The sequence below is a fragment of the Coenobita brevimanus genome, chromosome 102 (assembly GCF_032717465.1).
Source record: "Coenobita brevimanus isolate Jiangsu-jjx chromosome 102, ASM3271746v2, whole genome shotgun sequence".
Classification (NCBI taxonomy): Eukaryota; Metazoa; Arthropoda; class Malacostraca; order Decapoda; family Coenobitidae; genus Coenobita; species Coenobita brevimanus.
Genome location: NC_137055.1, coordinates 34,291,787 through 34,307,399, shown reverse-complemented (window position 1 = coordinate 34,307,399; position 15,613 = coordinate 34,291,787). Strand labels below are relative to the sequence as shown.

At 45.2% G+C, this 15,613-nt stretch overlaps 1 protein-coding gene across 1 annotated transcript; it reads left to right on the top strand.

Annotated features, from left to right (window-relative positions):
• The first annotated feature begins 2,107 nt into the window (after window positions 1–2,107).
• On the top strand, window positions 2,108–5,357 carry LOC145415455 (lactose-binding lectin l-2-like). The gene is made up of 5 exons (XM_080284731.1): window positions 2,108–2,201; window positions 2,394–2,711; window positions 3,189–3,344; window positions 4,202–4,308; window positions 4,931–5,357. The coding sequence occupies exons 1-5, from the start codon at window positions 2,108–2,110 to the stop codon at window positions 5,063–5,065; spliced, it is 810 nt and encodes a 269-aa protein (XP_080140857.1). The 3' UTR covers window positions 5,066–5,357.
• Window positions 5,358–15,613: the final 10,256 nt, after the last annotated feature.

Here is a 15,613-nt window from a genome sequence, read left to right as displayed (position 1 = left end):
TGGGGTGGGTTTGTATGGGGTGGGTTCGTATGGGGTGGGTTTGTGTGCAGTGGGTTTGTATGGGTCGATTTCACTAGACTGCATTTATTCTAACTTGGATCAGTTTTTCATCCTTTGGCAGTTTATTTCATGTTCCCCAGCGATAGAAAAAGACGACACTATGGCTCTACATCCTTCCCACTGCACTTCTTCGCGACTAGCATTATAATCTAGTGTTAATGTGCGGCTACAGCTCAGCACTCAAGGTGGAGATGGCAATTTTTGACCAAGTTAGAGTAAAAACAGAATACAGTAGTATTTTTCTTCAGCTAGTCTCTCCCACTTCCCCTCCGCAGCTCCCCCAACCACTCACTTCTAAATATCTCAGTTCGGAGCCCAGTGACTGTTTTCCTAAGTTTTGGATCCCATTATTGTCCGCTCTAGACCCCCTGGCTTACTGTTTCTGCTTTGGGCACCTACTTTACAAATCTTGATGAACTGGGGACGTTCTCAACCTTTAACGTAGCTTCCTTTCCCCATAATGCCCTGGTGTGTGTGTGTGTGTGTGTGTGTGTGTGTGTGTGTGTGTGTGTGTGTGTGTGTGTTTTATATGCATATATATATATATAGACAGTATATGTGTATGTGTGTGTACGTAGATGAGGGTCATGTATTATAGATCAGTTACCCCTATCAAAACATTGGATTAGAGCACGGAAAGACATCAAAGAAAACTGATTTTTAGCGTAAACAAAACCAAATCCACTCCCCTCTGTGACTTCTTTATTCAAGTGACGTACATCATATAGATAGATAAATAGATAGGAAATTGGATAGACAGACAGACAGATAATAGGGACAGATAGAAAACTGGATAGATAGTTAGATACATGGATAATTAGATAGATAGATAACTGGGTAGCATTTAGAAAGACAGATACAAAATTGAATAGGTAGAAAGATACAAGATTCATCAGATCGCTAGTTAACACGACATAACATTCGAGTTACAAAGCCTGTCCAGTTCCGTTGAACGAAGGCTGACCGAATACATAGCGGAAAAATCGAAACCATCTGAAACACCCATTGGTAGAGACGGCGTTTTCACTGATTTTCGTCGGGTGCAAAATTTCTTCAGACGGAACTAGGAAAACTGGTGCTTGTTTGACTCTGCATAAAAAAAATTCCTTTGCATCACGAAACATTATTATAAACCAAGAAAATGTATAAATAAATAAATTAATGGATGAATAGAGTGCAGGAATGTCTACCTCTACTCCTGAACTGTAGAATTTGAGAGAGAGAGAGAGAGAGAGAGAGAGAGAGAGAGAGACGTAGAAATTACTGCAATGTCTGTGTGCTCTGTGTAAACTCCATGATACTGTGCAACTCTTTTTCTTCTTTCTCCTCTGTGACTATCAGTTGCATCCTGTCACCCCAGAGATTACTGTGCTCTCTCTCTCTCTCTCTCTCTCTCTCTCTCTCACCAAGGCATCCTGTCACACAAGATTAAGACAATGGCACACCTGCTCAGAGCACTATTTTCTCTCTCAGTCTGTCTGTCTGTCTGTCTGTCTGTCTCTCTCTCTCTCTCTCTCTCTCTCTGTTTTTTATTTATTTACTTTTTTCTTTTTTTGCTGTACGCTTTTCATCTTAACTTGGCCCAATTTTTCCTCTCTTTTTAATCTTATTTCACATGGTTCATTGGCAGAAAAAGACAGTACGACGGCTCTACATTCCTTACACAGCACTTTTTCGTGACTAGCATTGTATTCTAGTGTTTATGTAATTTTAGGGTAGTGGAATTCAACAGGGGGAAAATCAGGGAGTACGGCAGGGGAGGGGATGCAGGGGACGGGATGGCAGGGGAGGGGGTGGAAGGGGAGGGGATGGAAGGGGACGGGATGGCAGGGAAGGGGATGGTATGGGAGGGGATGACAGGGGAGGGGATAGCAGGGGAGGAGATTTCAGGGAAGGGGATGGTAGGGGAGGGGATGGCAGGGGAAATGGAAAAGAGGAGGATAGGGACGAAAGGGAACAGGGAGGGGGCAACATGGGGATGTGGGGGGAGGAGGAAAACAGGGAGCGACCAACATGGAGGAGGGGAGAAAACAGTGAGGGGGCCAACATGGTAGGGGGGGAAGGAGTTGTGCAGAAGGACTTATCTTTCACCTCACTCACTCACTCACTCTCCCACCGACAGGACGCTTTACAACAGCACAGTGAGTATAGTGTGTTTTCATTTGAGGGAACTGGGCCATGAACCTTGAGTACTAAATAGAGGGTACGTGGGATTGATATAGCCTTTGTTTTAGGAATGCTTCTCCCTGGGCTAAACTTGCTCTACACTGCTGCTGTGTACTGCTATGTTTGTACTTGTTAAACTGGCTGATTGTAATGTTTTCTGCCCCCAGCTGCCCATAGCCCCGTGTGGATAACCAGGGACCCCGTGTGGATAACCAGGTACTCCGTGTGGATAACCAGCGACCCCGTGTGGATAACCAGGGACCCCGTGTGGATAACCAGGGACCCCGTGTGGATAACCAGGTACTCCGTGTGGATAACCAGCGACCCCGTGTGGATAACCAGGTACCCCGTGTGGATAACCAGGGACCCCGTGTGGATAACCAGGAACCCCGTGTGGATAACCATGACGCCTCTCTGTCCTCGTTTCGTCCTCGTCTTGGCCCTGACCGTCCTCGCAGTGGTCTCTTACACCGAGGCTTGCCCAGGTCAGGCTCTCTGGCCAGGACGACTCGTGTTTGCGTCGCGTATCCCATTAACTTAGGAAACTTTTAAACACCTCCTTTTTTGTGGTTTATTCTGATTCTATTAGATAACTCTTCACTTGCATGTAAATTCTGTCCCTATTATATCGTACAGATCTATCTATATTGCCAGACGGCCCAATACCGTAAGGGGTGGCCCAAATCGCCTCCAAATCAACTTATTATGCGCAATCAACTTATTATACGCAAAAATAAATCGGAAAGGAAGAGGCGCTACGGACCCTCTGAAGCTGACGAGAATATGGAAAATCATTGTCATCAATAACATCATAGTCACCATGACCTTCACCACCATCATCATTATTATCATCAATAATATCATAATCCCCACGACCTCCACCATCATCATCAACATCATCACCATCATCAAACATCATCATCATCATCACCCTAACCTAAGCTCCCTGCCTCCCAACACAGCCGGGTCCAGGCAGTGGGGTGTCCAGTGTCTTTTCGTGGAGGATCAGGACTTGCGTACGTGGGAAGGCGCTCGGGAAGCCTGTCGCGAACTAGGAGGCAACCTGTTCACCCCACCAGGCCTTAAGAGCCTTCAGATGCTGCTGCTGAATCAGTATGGTAAGGGTTTCATTTCACTTATTAAACTTGTTTCACTTATACTTTAATTATTCGAACATCTATAATCTGTTCACTTTAACCTGACATAAAAAAATTCCATCATTCCCCTTCACATTAACCTAGTCTATTCTTTTCTTCACTATACTCTGTCTATTCTAAGTTGGCCTAAAATTTTGACACTATTCTCTTTATCTTGGCCTTAAATATTGACTGTGTTTGTCCACTTGACCTAAAATTTTCGATGTAGGCTACTCTGTTCACCTTAACTTGGCCTAAACTGAGTCCACCAGTCTGACCGGCACGAGAATGTTGGTTGTGGTGTAGTCTATCTCACTGGCAATATTTTCCAACCTTGAGATATTTTTTTTTGACTGACGTTGAGGAGAGGAAGGTCAACCAAATTAAATATAGACCAAAAATCCATATCTTGGTATTATGGCCCATCGTTTTGAAACTTTTTTTTTTTTTTAACATGATGAACAAAGGAAGGAAAAACAAATTAAAGTCCAATCCAACTCTATCAAGCCAAACCCAACCCGACTCAACCCTATCAAGCCAAACCCAACCCGACTCAACCCTATCAAGCCAAACCCAACCCGACTCAACCCTATCAAGCCAAACCTAACCCAACCCAACCCTATCAAGCCAAACCTAACCCAACCCAACCCTATCAAGCCAAACCTAACCCAACCCAACCCTATCAAGCCAAACCAAACTCAAGCCAACCCAGCCAAGCCTAACCAATTCTACCCACGACACAGGTGCAGACATGCGGTTCTGAACAGGTGCGAGCGGCTTAATCTAACCTAACCTAACCCAATGTAAGCTAATTTAAACTGAACCTACCCACGGCACAGGTGTGGGCCAGCGGTTCTGGGTGGGTGCCAGTGACCGGAAGAAGGAAGGGACGTGGCTTTGGGAATCTGACGAACCGGTGGACCGCGAAGACTGGACGTGGAACCAGGTACGATATTCACAAATCCCTGTTACCGTGACCTTATTAACTTTATCTATAAATTCCTGTTACTTTGACCTTATTAACTTTATTCACAAATCCCCGTTACTTTGACCTTATTAACTTTATTCACAAATTAACCGTTACCTGGCCTCTTTTCATTTTATTCACAAATCCCCGTTACTTTGACCTTATTAACTTCATTCACAAATCCCCGTTACTTTGACCTTATTAACTTTATTCACAAATCCCCGTTACTTTGACCTTATTAACTTCATTCACAAATCCCCGTTACTTTGACCTTATTAACTTTATTCACAAATCCCCGTTACTTTGACCTTATTAACTTCATTCACAAATTCCCGTTACCTTGACCTTATTAACTTTATTGACTAAGATTTCTGTTCCACACGTTTTTAATTTCTCTTTCTTTGCTTTATTTATTTTTTTTTTTACTTTAATTACTGGGTAAGATGTCTATGCTATGCCTTTTTATCTCTTTTATTTCCTCTTTATTAATTGGCTAAGATTTCTGTTCTCCAAGTTTTTTTTATATTTACTGTTTTCCTTTATCTAGTTCCTCTCTTTATCTATCTATTTATCTGCTTATTTATTTATTTATTTATTTCAGCCCAACGACTGCTGTGGAGGGGAAGACTGCGCTATTCTGGGAACGGAATGGAACGCACCTCTGAATGATAATAGTTGCGATAATCGGCGGGCGTATGTGTGTCTGTTGAGAGAGTCTGATGTCATGTATTACTAGGTGAGAGAGAGAGAGAGAGAGAGAGAGAGAGAGAGAGAGAGAGAGAGAGAGAGACACTAAAAAACATGAAAAGCGCCATGGGGATGTAAGGTATGGCGGAGGATAGGCATTGGTAACGCTGATTGAGCCGTGCCAGCAACACACGAGAATTGAAATGCGTAATGTATGGACAACCCTATATAATTCTGTCCGTAACTTTACAATCTGGCCGTCCTTGTATCTCTAAAATAAAGATGAATAAATAAAAATCATAATGGGTTTGCTTTATATGGCAGTGTTGTATGCTCTCAAAATAAAGGAAAAACTGACTACAAAGTGTTTTATTAGCATGCAGTCTCTCTCTCTCTCTCTCTCTCTCTCTCTCTCTCATATCTCCTGCCACCTCTAAGTACAAACGCTCACCCATCACGGCTTAGACAGAGATGAGGAGCCTATCCCCCCCATCTCTCTCTCTCTCTCTCTCTCTCTCTCTCTCTCTCTTTCATTTCTCTTTCCCTTCCCTTTCTCATGTCTCCACTTCTTTCTGGTCCTTTTCCAACCATTATCAAAGAAGCAATAGAATGTCATAGAACTGTTTTTTTTCACCTGAGGGAACTGGGCCACTCACAGAGTCTGAATATTAAGTCCTGATTGTGTGAAGTTCGATCCTGGTTTTGAGGCAGGAATGAGTCTCCTTGGTTACTAGCCAAATCAACCTTTCAATCTGACTACACCTGGCCATCAAATGAGGTAGGGGAAGTTAGGGATCTTTGCCAGGATGAAGCAAACAGACTATAGGTAATTCATGATTATATTTGTCACGTATTTACTCCTCCTTACGCACTGTGGTTAGGGCGCCCCGGACGGAGGAACTGCCGCTGGTGGGTTCGATCCTAAGAGATGAGAGGAGGATTTTTGATCACCTAATGTCACCAGGGGAAGTAGGTTGGCCGTCTACCCTTCAATGTACTGGACTACGGTAGACTAGCCCTGGGACCCTACACCTCTCTCTCTCTCTCTCTCTCTCTCTCTCTCTCTCTCTCTCTCTCTCTCTCTCTCTCTCTCTCGTCCACTCCTCTGTTTCTAACCTTGTCGCTCTCTCCCTCTCATTCTTCATTCTCAATTCTTCACTCACTCACTCCTTTCTTTAACTCTCACTCCTCTTTCCCTCACTCTTTCTCACTCACTCATTCCTCTTCTTCACTCCTAGTCGCTCACTCTTTCACTCACTCCTCTCTCTCACCCTTTCTCACTCACTCCTTTACCTCACTCTTTCTCGCTTACTTTCTCAGAGCCCTCTTCCACCCCCCCCCCTCCAATTCCTCCCTCCATTTCTCCCGTCCTTTGAAGTTCCTCTCTCTCTCTCTCTCTCTAGCTTTCCTTTTACCTCCTCTCCTCACACTTTCTGCTTCTCTCCTTACCTTAACACTTCTTCCCTTGCCTCCGCGTCCCCTCACACACACACACACACACACACACACACACACACACTTTCTCTGCTTCTCCTTTACTTAGCCACTCTCTCTCTCTCTCTCTCTCTCTCTCTCTCTCACACACACACACACACACACACACACACACACACACACACACACACACACACACACTTTTTCCTTTCACTTCAACTGCTTTTCCCACTTCCCATTTTCTTTTCTTCCATTTTCCTCCCTCACCTCATCTCCCCTCTCTCCCTCCTTCTCCCCTCTCCCCTCTTTCTCCCCCCTCCTCTCCAATCTCTTCCTTCTCTTCACCTCTCCTCTCCTCTCCTCCTCACTTCTCTCCTCTCATTTTGTGTTATTCTCACTCCTGCCTTTTTCTCTCCTTCTCCAGCACAGTTCCCTTCTCAGCTTATCACCGTCTCTCATTATATCATATTATCTCATCTCTCTCTCTCTCTCTCTCTCTCTCTCTCTCTCTCTCTCTCTCTCTCTCTAACACACACACACACACATACACCTCCCTCTCTACCTCACTCAGTCTTTTCCCCCCACTCACTTCCACATCTCCCCCAACCCACCTCTTATTACCCCCCCTTCTCTCTCTCTCTCTCTCTCTCTCTCTGCCTCTGACTCGGGAACTCCATTACCACGGGGAGTCATCGCTTCTTAACACCAAATTTATGGAGGAGACCAACTTGCCGGGATCTTAGTGATGTTTATTTTGAAGTGCTGGGAGAGAGGGAGGGGGAGAGGGAGGGGAAAGGGGGAGGGAAGGGGAGGGGAGGGAGGGGAAATATATAAGAGGGAGAGGGGGAGGGGAGGGGAGGGGAGGGGGTAAATATGTAGGAGAGGGAGAGGAGGAGGGTATGAACAGGAGGAGGGGATATTATGTAGTAGAATGAGAGGGGGAAGGTGGAAAGGGGAAGGGGAAGGGGAGGGGAAAAGGGAGAGAGGAGGGGAAATATGTGGCTGACAGGGAGAGGGAAGGAATGAGGGAGGAGGAAGGGACGGGGAGGGAGAAAGGAGGGAGAGGCAGGGAGAAGAAATGGGAGATATGTAAGAAAGGGATGGTATATTGGCAGTGTGTGTGTGTGTGTGTGTGTGTGTGTGTGTGTGTGTGTGTGTGTGTGTGTGTGTGTGTATGTATTTATGTGGAATAAGGCGGGACAGAGGGAGAGAGAGAGAGGGGGGTTCAGAAGGGGAGAGAGGGGGAAAGAGAGGAATGTGAATGGGAGGAGGGAGGAGGGAGGAGGGAAGGAGAAATATGCAAGATAGAGAGAGAGGAGAGAGAGTAAGAGTATAATGGAGAGAAAATAATAGATTGCGAATTAAGGAGTAGGGGAGGAGGATAATGTGTGTGTGTGTGTGTGTGTGTGTGTGTGTGTGTGTGTGTGTGTGTGTGTGTGTGTGTTCTACTTTTTGTTATAGTTCTTTCACCTAAACTTGGCCCAGATTTTTGTTCGTTTGTAACTAATTTTACGTAGCTCAGTGGTAGAATAAGACAATGCAACATACTTTCCCTGGCACTTCTTCGTGACTAGCATCATATTTACAGTCAGTAGTAGTAATAGTAATAGTAGCAACCCCAGGCACATATGAACGTGAACCCAGTGGACTGCAGGCTGAAGTTGTCCTCTCTCTGCAGTCCACCACCCTTCTTTCGGGCGTCAGTGCCACCACGTGAAGGCGTCCCTCTCCTGCAGCAAGAACTCAGCATTCGAGATGGATAGATAGCAGTTTCAGGCCAAGTTAGAGTGAAGAGAGTATAGCTTCGTGCTTGCTTTCAACCCCTTAAGCTTCAGGATGTCTTTCTTCACTCTCAGGCTCCTATGACTCACTCAACTGAAGAAAATCGTCTGGCGTTAGCAGGCATAAAATCCCAGAGTAGAATCGATCATGAGAGAGTTAACGAGGGGGAAAATAATTCGGTAAGATAACGCTGCTTGTGGGTCGGTTACATCCTGAGTGATAATAAGCTAAAAGATAGGGTGGGATGAGTTCACTACTACTACTACTGCTACTACTACTACTACTGCTACTACTACTACTATTACTGCTACTACTGCTACTACTACTGCTACTAATACTACTACTACAACTACTACTGCTACTACTACTACTATTACTGCTACTACTGCTACTACTACTGCTACTACTACTACTACTACTACTACTATTGCTACTACTACTACTACTACTACTAACGAACAGGAAAACCCAGTGAGATAAAAGTATACGTGGTGAGCGCTGTAATGAGCAGCTAGATAAGGCAGGATAAGCTACCAGTCACCTGCTACTCGTACATGCTATCTTGTAACGAACGGGAAAAGTTGGTTATACATCCTGTGGTTATACATCCTTTCCATAGCACTTCTTCATGACTAGCATCCTATTCAAGTGTTAAAATCTTGTTGAAACTCGGTATTCAAGATGGGGAGATGGTAATTTTAGGTCAAGTTAGAGTAAAATAGGTATAGCTGATATCAGTCTTATCACGAACGGGAAACTCGATAAAGCCTCGTGCCATTTGCACAAGGAAGGGAGAGATAAGGGCAGGATAAGGGCAGGATAAGAGCAGGATAAGGGCAGGATAAGGGCAGGTTAAGGGCAGGATAAGGGCAGGATAAGGGCAGGATAAGGGCAGGTTAAGGGCAGGATAAGGGCAGGATAAGGGTATCAGGTGCTAATTATGTGCTGTCTTTTAACACCAGGTGGTCCAGTGGATTACGGTTATCAGTAACTACTTATGTGTTGTATTCTAATGAGTTGAGAGATAGGGAAGGATAAGGTTTAAGATGCAGTTTGAAGGAGACGGAGAAGGAGGAGGAGGAAAGGAGGAAGAGAAAAAGATAAGGAAGAAAGGTAGAATGAAGGAAGGGTGAGGTAAGAGAGGGAGGGAGGATGAAGAGAAAAGGGAGAGGAAGAGGGTAGCGAGATAATGAGGTAGGGTGGGAGGGAGCATGATATAAGGAGCAAGAGGGAACGAAGGCAAGAGCATTAAGGACGAAGGAAAGAGCATATGGAGGAGAGAAGGATAGGATAAGAGGAGAGGGATGCGAGGACGTTGAGAGAGAGAGAGAGAGAGAGAGAGAGGTGTACAATTAGTGTGGAGGTGGGTGACGTGAGGGAGACCCACACTAACACCAAGGATCACCACCCAATTGTTGGCTGATCCCTCTCTCTCTCTCTGTCTCTCTCTCTCTCCTTGCTTCCCCTTCTCACTTTCTCACTTTCTTTTCTCTCTAGGTCCTCGCACACTCTCTCTGTCTCTCTCTTTTCCTTCTCTCCTTCTCTCCCCTTTCCTTCCCCTCCTCTCTTTCTCCCTCTCCCTCCTAATGCTTCTCTCGTTTCTTCCTCTCCCCTTTCTCAGCCCCATTATCTCTCTCTCTCTCTCTCTCTCTCTCTCTCTAATCGCTGCATAAAATCGCTTGGAAATAGCAACATAAATAAAATCACTCGTTTGGATGCTGAAAAAACACAGGTGGAAAAGATCAGGTGTTTTTTTATTCCTGTTTTTCTTACCTGCATTTTTAGCTCTGTGTTTTTCTTCCTGCCAATCTTGTGTTTTTAAGAATCTCGTTTTTTTTTTTTTTTTTTTTTTTTTTTCAGTGTGTGGGTGGTTTCTGATCTCTTCTTTATTTATTTGTTTTTCTGCGTGTTTTTTAGTTTTTATGTGTCTGTGTTTTATCTGTTTTTTTGGTTTTCACGATGTACATTTTAAAGAAAAAGGACAAGAAGAAGAAGAAGGAGAAGGAGAAGAAGAAACTGAAGAAGAAAAAGAAGAAAAAGTAGATGAAGAGGAAAGGGAGGAGGATTACACAGGATTACACAGGAAAGCAAACAGCAACAGACCTTATGGTCCTTTCGAGGCTGCTTGTTAGAGAAAACTATGACTACAAGATCTAACTCTACATGCTGAAGGATAAGGATAGTAAAGCAAGAAGGCTCCCCCAACACCAAACCCTCCAAGAAAAAGTGAGAAAAACCACCATGCAGCATGGAAAAACTGACATGGAAATTTTATAGGAAACACTGGAAAGGAAAAGTCACATTCTATAATACTTTATCTATAAGCTACCCGATAGAGTAACCTGAAAGAGAAAGTAAACAAATAAAATAATAGTTACGGTATGACATTATAAACCGGTACATTGAGTTAATGGGAAGTCTGTGGAGATAACGTGGAAGCTACACACTGCACAGTGTGGATGTTTAGGGGTGGTGCGGCAGCCTTGCCTGGCGCTTTTAAGGTAGGCAGCAGTCAATCAGGCCCTAGCTCCGTTCGCTCCACTGAGACAAGGAACTCTCCCATGTGGGACAAGTACACAAGTTTCATCCTGAAGCAGTGACCCCTGGTACATTAAAAAAATCCCGATAGTGGTCACTTGACTAACAGGGACCCTCAGTGATCCACAGCCCATCACAGGTCGAAAGTAAGAGTAGTGACCGTTAACTCAGGGTTATCTGTGCAGATCCTAATCTGTGCAGGAGGAGGAGGAGGAGGAGGAGGAGGAGGAGGAGGAGGAGAAGAAGGAGAAGAAGTAGATGAAGAGGAAAGGGAGGAGGAGAAGGACGAGGAGGAGGAGGAACAGGGGGAAGAATAAGAAGAAAAAAAAAATAATCTTGGAACAGGAAGACTAAAGAAAGATACATCATCGTCCTAAAGGGGTTAACTATATGTGGGTCTACCAATGAATTCTTACAACCCCCTCATCTTTTTCTTCCGTATCTGGGGACTCTTACTACTCATCTTCACCTCTACACATCCTACTGCATTTCCTGAGGGAGGCACCGACGAAGGGAAAGTCCAGCTCTCAACTAACACCTCTACGCCTCCCTACATCCTTACAAGCCCCGTCAAAGGCCCTCTGTAGCTGAGAAGTCCACCTACTCAGGACCACACCTTCAGTAGCTCTATCGTACTTTCTGAAGGAGGCACTGACGAAGGAAAATGCCTGGTGGCCACTAATACTTCGACTCCACTTTACATTTTCCTCAGCTTTGCCTCCTGCAGCTTTGAATCCCTACCACTCAGAAGCCCCTATCGTACGTTCTGAAGGAGGCGCTGACGAAGGAAAATGCCTGCTGGTCACTGCTGTACCCTACCCTCCTTCGCCCGCCAAGCTAAGCCCTCTAATCCCACCCACTCCACACCCCGGAACGTCTCAAGGCCTCCGATTAATTTAAGGGCAACTGCTAACCCTTTCTTATCAATGGACCCCCACTCATCAGTTAACCCTTTCCTGAGAGACCTGTTATTGATAGGAAAATACATCAGGCCTTCAGTAAATATAACAGAGATCTACACGATAAGGGTGTTGAGATGCAAAGACTAGTTCTCTCCCACAAGCAGATGATATGCAATAAATGTGTGTGTGTGTGTGTGTGTGTGTGTGTGTGTGTGTGTGTGTGTGTGTGTGTGTATGTGTGTGTGTGTGTGTGCGTGGATGTACCTTTTGCCCTCCTCTTCCCCTCTCTCCACTCTCCTTTCCATCCCTCTCCTCTCTCCTCCTCCCTTCTACTTCTCCCCTTTTCCCTCTCATTTTCCTTTCTCTTCCTCTTATTTCCCTCTCTCCCTTTCCCCTCCCTCTGCTTCTCATCTTCTCCCACTTATCTCTCTCTCTCTCTCTCTCTCTCTCTCTCTCTCTCTCTCCCCTCCCTCCCTTCCTTCCTCTCCCTCTTCTCTCCCCACCTCTTTCTTTCTCTCATCTCCCAACTTTCTCCTTTCCCGTACCTCTCTCTCTCTCTCTCTCTCTCTCTCTCACTCCTTCCCCTCTAAGCCTGGATCTCCACCTTACTCAGAGACTTCCCAACAATTAATTATCTAAGGCAGTGAGAGAGAGAGAGAGAGAGAGAGAGAGAGAGAGAGAGAGAGAGAGAGAGAGAGAGAGAGAGAGAGGATAAGACAATAGAAAGAGCGTGGGAGGAGAAGTTTGGGAGAGAGAGATCAAGAATATGTGCGTGTTTGTGCGTGTGTGTGTGTGTGTGTGTGTGTGTGTGTGTGTGTGTGTGTGTGTGTGTGTGTGTGTGTGTGTGTGTGTGTGTGTGTGTGTGTGTGTGTGTGAGAGAGAGAGAGAGAGAGAGAGAGAGAGAGAGAGAGACCCCAGGAACCCAAATAAAGACATGGTGATTCGATTACTCTCCAATTGCAAAGTGCGTGAAGGATCTGAGACTCTTGTTGCTGTTGTTGCTGTTGCTGTTAGTGGTGGTGGTGGTAATAGTGATGGTGGTGATGATGATGATAATGGTGGTGATGGTGGTGGTGGGGGTAATGGTTGTGGTGATGGTGAGGGAGATGATGATGATAATGGAGCGGTATTTGAGGACTATTGTATATACAAATAACAACTACTACTACAAGAATAATAATAATAATAGTAGCAATAATAATAATAATAATAATAATAATAATAATAATAACACCAACAACAATTAATCTCCTTCCTCCAATAACAAATCCTAAAAAATCCCCCCAAAATCGCACATACTCAGTTTTTCCGAATGTTTTCCAGTCTCTGCAAACTGTCTTCACCTCCTCCACCTCCCCTGACATTTGGCGAACCCTTTACATCAGCTAAAAACGTATAATCCTGACTACTTTTAATGGCGGATTTGGCGAGTAAAGGGATAATATGGACTGAATTTTCGTTGGTTTCGTAAATTTCGTGATGCCTTTTCCTCTACGATTTATTCTGATTATTATACCTGTGGATAGTTTATAATTGCTTTGTATTGACTGTTACATATGAAGGCTGAGTTTGAATGGTTGGTGATGTTGGTTTTTCATGTTTTGGGCTAAACACACACACACACACACACACACACACACACACACACACACACACACTCTGTTGATATTAAAAAGATGTAACCTAGAGGAGAATACTGCAATGCAATATTCTGTTTCTCACTTCTGTCACAGTTGCTCCCACACACTTACTTCACATCTACCTCTCCCACACACCTCAACACTTCATCTTCTCCTGCTGGCTAATATTTCTAAGCTGAGAGAGGCTTGGTATGTCCCTCTACCTAATATTTTACCTCTTCTGCTTGTCACTGTCTTCTGCTCTTCTGCTGGCTAATGGTTCTAAGCAGAGAGAGGCTCGGTGTATTTCTCTGCCTATAGTTGGAGTGCAGTGTGCAGCAGTGTTGGTTGGTGTAGTGTAGTGTAATTTAGTGTTATGTGATGAACTGCAGGTTAGCGGAGTTCAGTGTAATGTAGTTCAGTGTGGAATAGCTCAGTGTAGTATGGGGTAGTGTAGTATAGTGTAGTGTAGTGTGGGGTAGTGTAGTGTGGTGTAGTGACCCTCCCCTGCTGCTCTCATACACAAACATGCAAATGGACACTTGGCATCTACACGCAGGCAGTTTGGAGCAGCGCCTAGCAAGCTTAATGATAGGGGAGGCTGCCTGGCTCCCTCTCACACCTTACACACACACACACCTACACACACCTACACTTTTCCTTGCACAATGGACCGATTCACTACGATGGCTGGAGAGGGACGCCTTCGTGTGGTGGCACTGATATAAATGGTTGGTTCCGCTGCCTGGTTATATAAACGTCCCCCAACTTCCTCCCTACTGCCTAAAAAGAGAGTGGTGGACTGCAAGAGAGTTTATTTCAGCCTGCAGTTCACTAGGTTCACAATGGATTGGTTTACTTATTTCTTGCCAGCTCCAGACGATTTAATACATCTTTGGAAGGGTCTATGGTATTGAAGGGGTTTAATGAAGGCTGTATCTAACCCCTTCAGTTCGAAATGTCTCTCCTCAGTTGAATAAAATTGTTTGGAGATGGCAAAAATAATATGTGAAAAATGTGATTGAATTGAAGGGGCTAGGTTGAGATCGGCAGTAGATGGACAATGATGATAATGATGATGATGATGATGATGATGATGATGATGATATTAGTGATGATGATGATATAACTGCAGCCACTCGAGGAAATGAAGGTGGTGATGGCGGAGATGCACAGGAAGATGTGAGGAGTAACGAGGGATGCTTAGAACGATTACATATGGTTGTGGTTGTGGAGAGGGAAGCCTTCACGTGGTGGCACAAATATGACCTGGTTGGTGGAGTCCCCTAGTTATACAAACATCCTTGATTCGGTCATTCAAACGTCCCTCAATCCCCTCCCTATTCCCCAAAAGGAGAATGGTGCACTTCTTCGTGACTAGCATAGTAATCTAGTGTTTATCTCCCGTTACAGTCCAGCAGTCAAGATAGAGAGATGGAAATTCTAGGTCACGTTAGAGCAAAAGGAGAATAGTCACGAAGAAGTGCAAAACAAGCCTCCTAAGCTGAGAAGGCTACTAGGTCTGTCTGTATCTAAGTAGTGGAGATATGGAGTAGATCCTGCCATTAAGAATATTACTGTGGCTGTAGCAACGGATCGCCTCCCACTCACTTCCCCACTCACTTCCCCACTCGCTTCCCCACTCGCTTCCCCACTCACTTCCCCACTTACTTCCCCACTCACTTCCCCACTCGCTTCCCCACTCGCTTCCCCACTCACTTCCCCACTTACTTCCCCACTCGCTTCCCCACTCGCTTCCCCACTCGCTTCCTTACTCACTTCCTTACTCATTGTACCGTCGAGGATAAAAATCGGTCTCACGCACGCACGCGGACACACACACACACACACACACACACACACACACACACACACACACACACACACACAGGGGAGCTATTTTTCACAAGAGAAGCAAAGAAGAGAAAATAGATCACACACACACACACACACACACACACACACACACACACACACACACACACACACACACACACACACACACACACACACACACACACACACACACAAAACCCCCCTTCCCCCACACACAACCCCCATTCCCCCACACAACCCCCCACCCTGCAGGTAATACTCCAGACCCTCCCGGCACAAAGCTGGGGTGTGGGTGGGGGGGTAGTGTGTGATAAAGAGGAGTGGGAATATTAGCCGAGGAGTCGTAATATTGCAAGTTAAAGGGTGGGGGGGAAAGAGACGGTATTGGGAGTCGTAGGCATGTGATGTGATGACGCTGCGTTTCCCTAGCTGCTGATGAGGCGCAGGAGGCAGGGGGAGGTGGGGAGAAATGTGAGGGGGAGGGGA

Excerpts from the sequence above, each read along its gene's own strand:
- LOC145415455 (XM_080284731.1), top strand. The coding sequence starts at position 2,108 with ATGGTAGGGGGGGAAGGAGTTGTGCAGAAGGACTTATCTTTCACCTCA. Across the intron at positions 2,202-2,393 it reads GGACGCTTTACAACAGCACA|CTGCCCATAGCCCCGTGTGG; the intron begins GTGAGTATAGTG and ends TTCTGCCCCCAG. Across the intron at positions 4,309-4,930 it reads AAGACTGGACGTGGAACCAG|CCCAACGACTGCTGTGGAGG; the intron begins GTACGATATTCA and ends TATTTATTTCAG.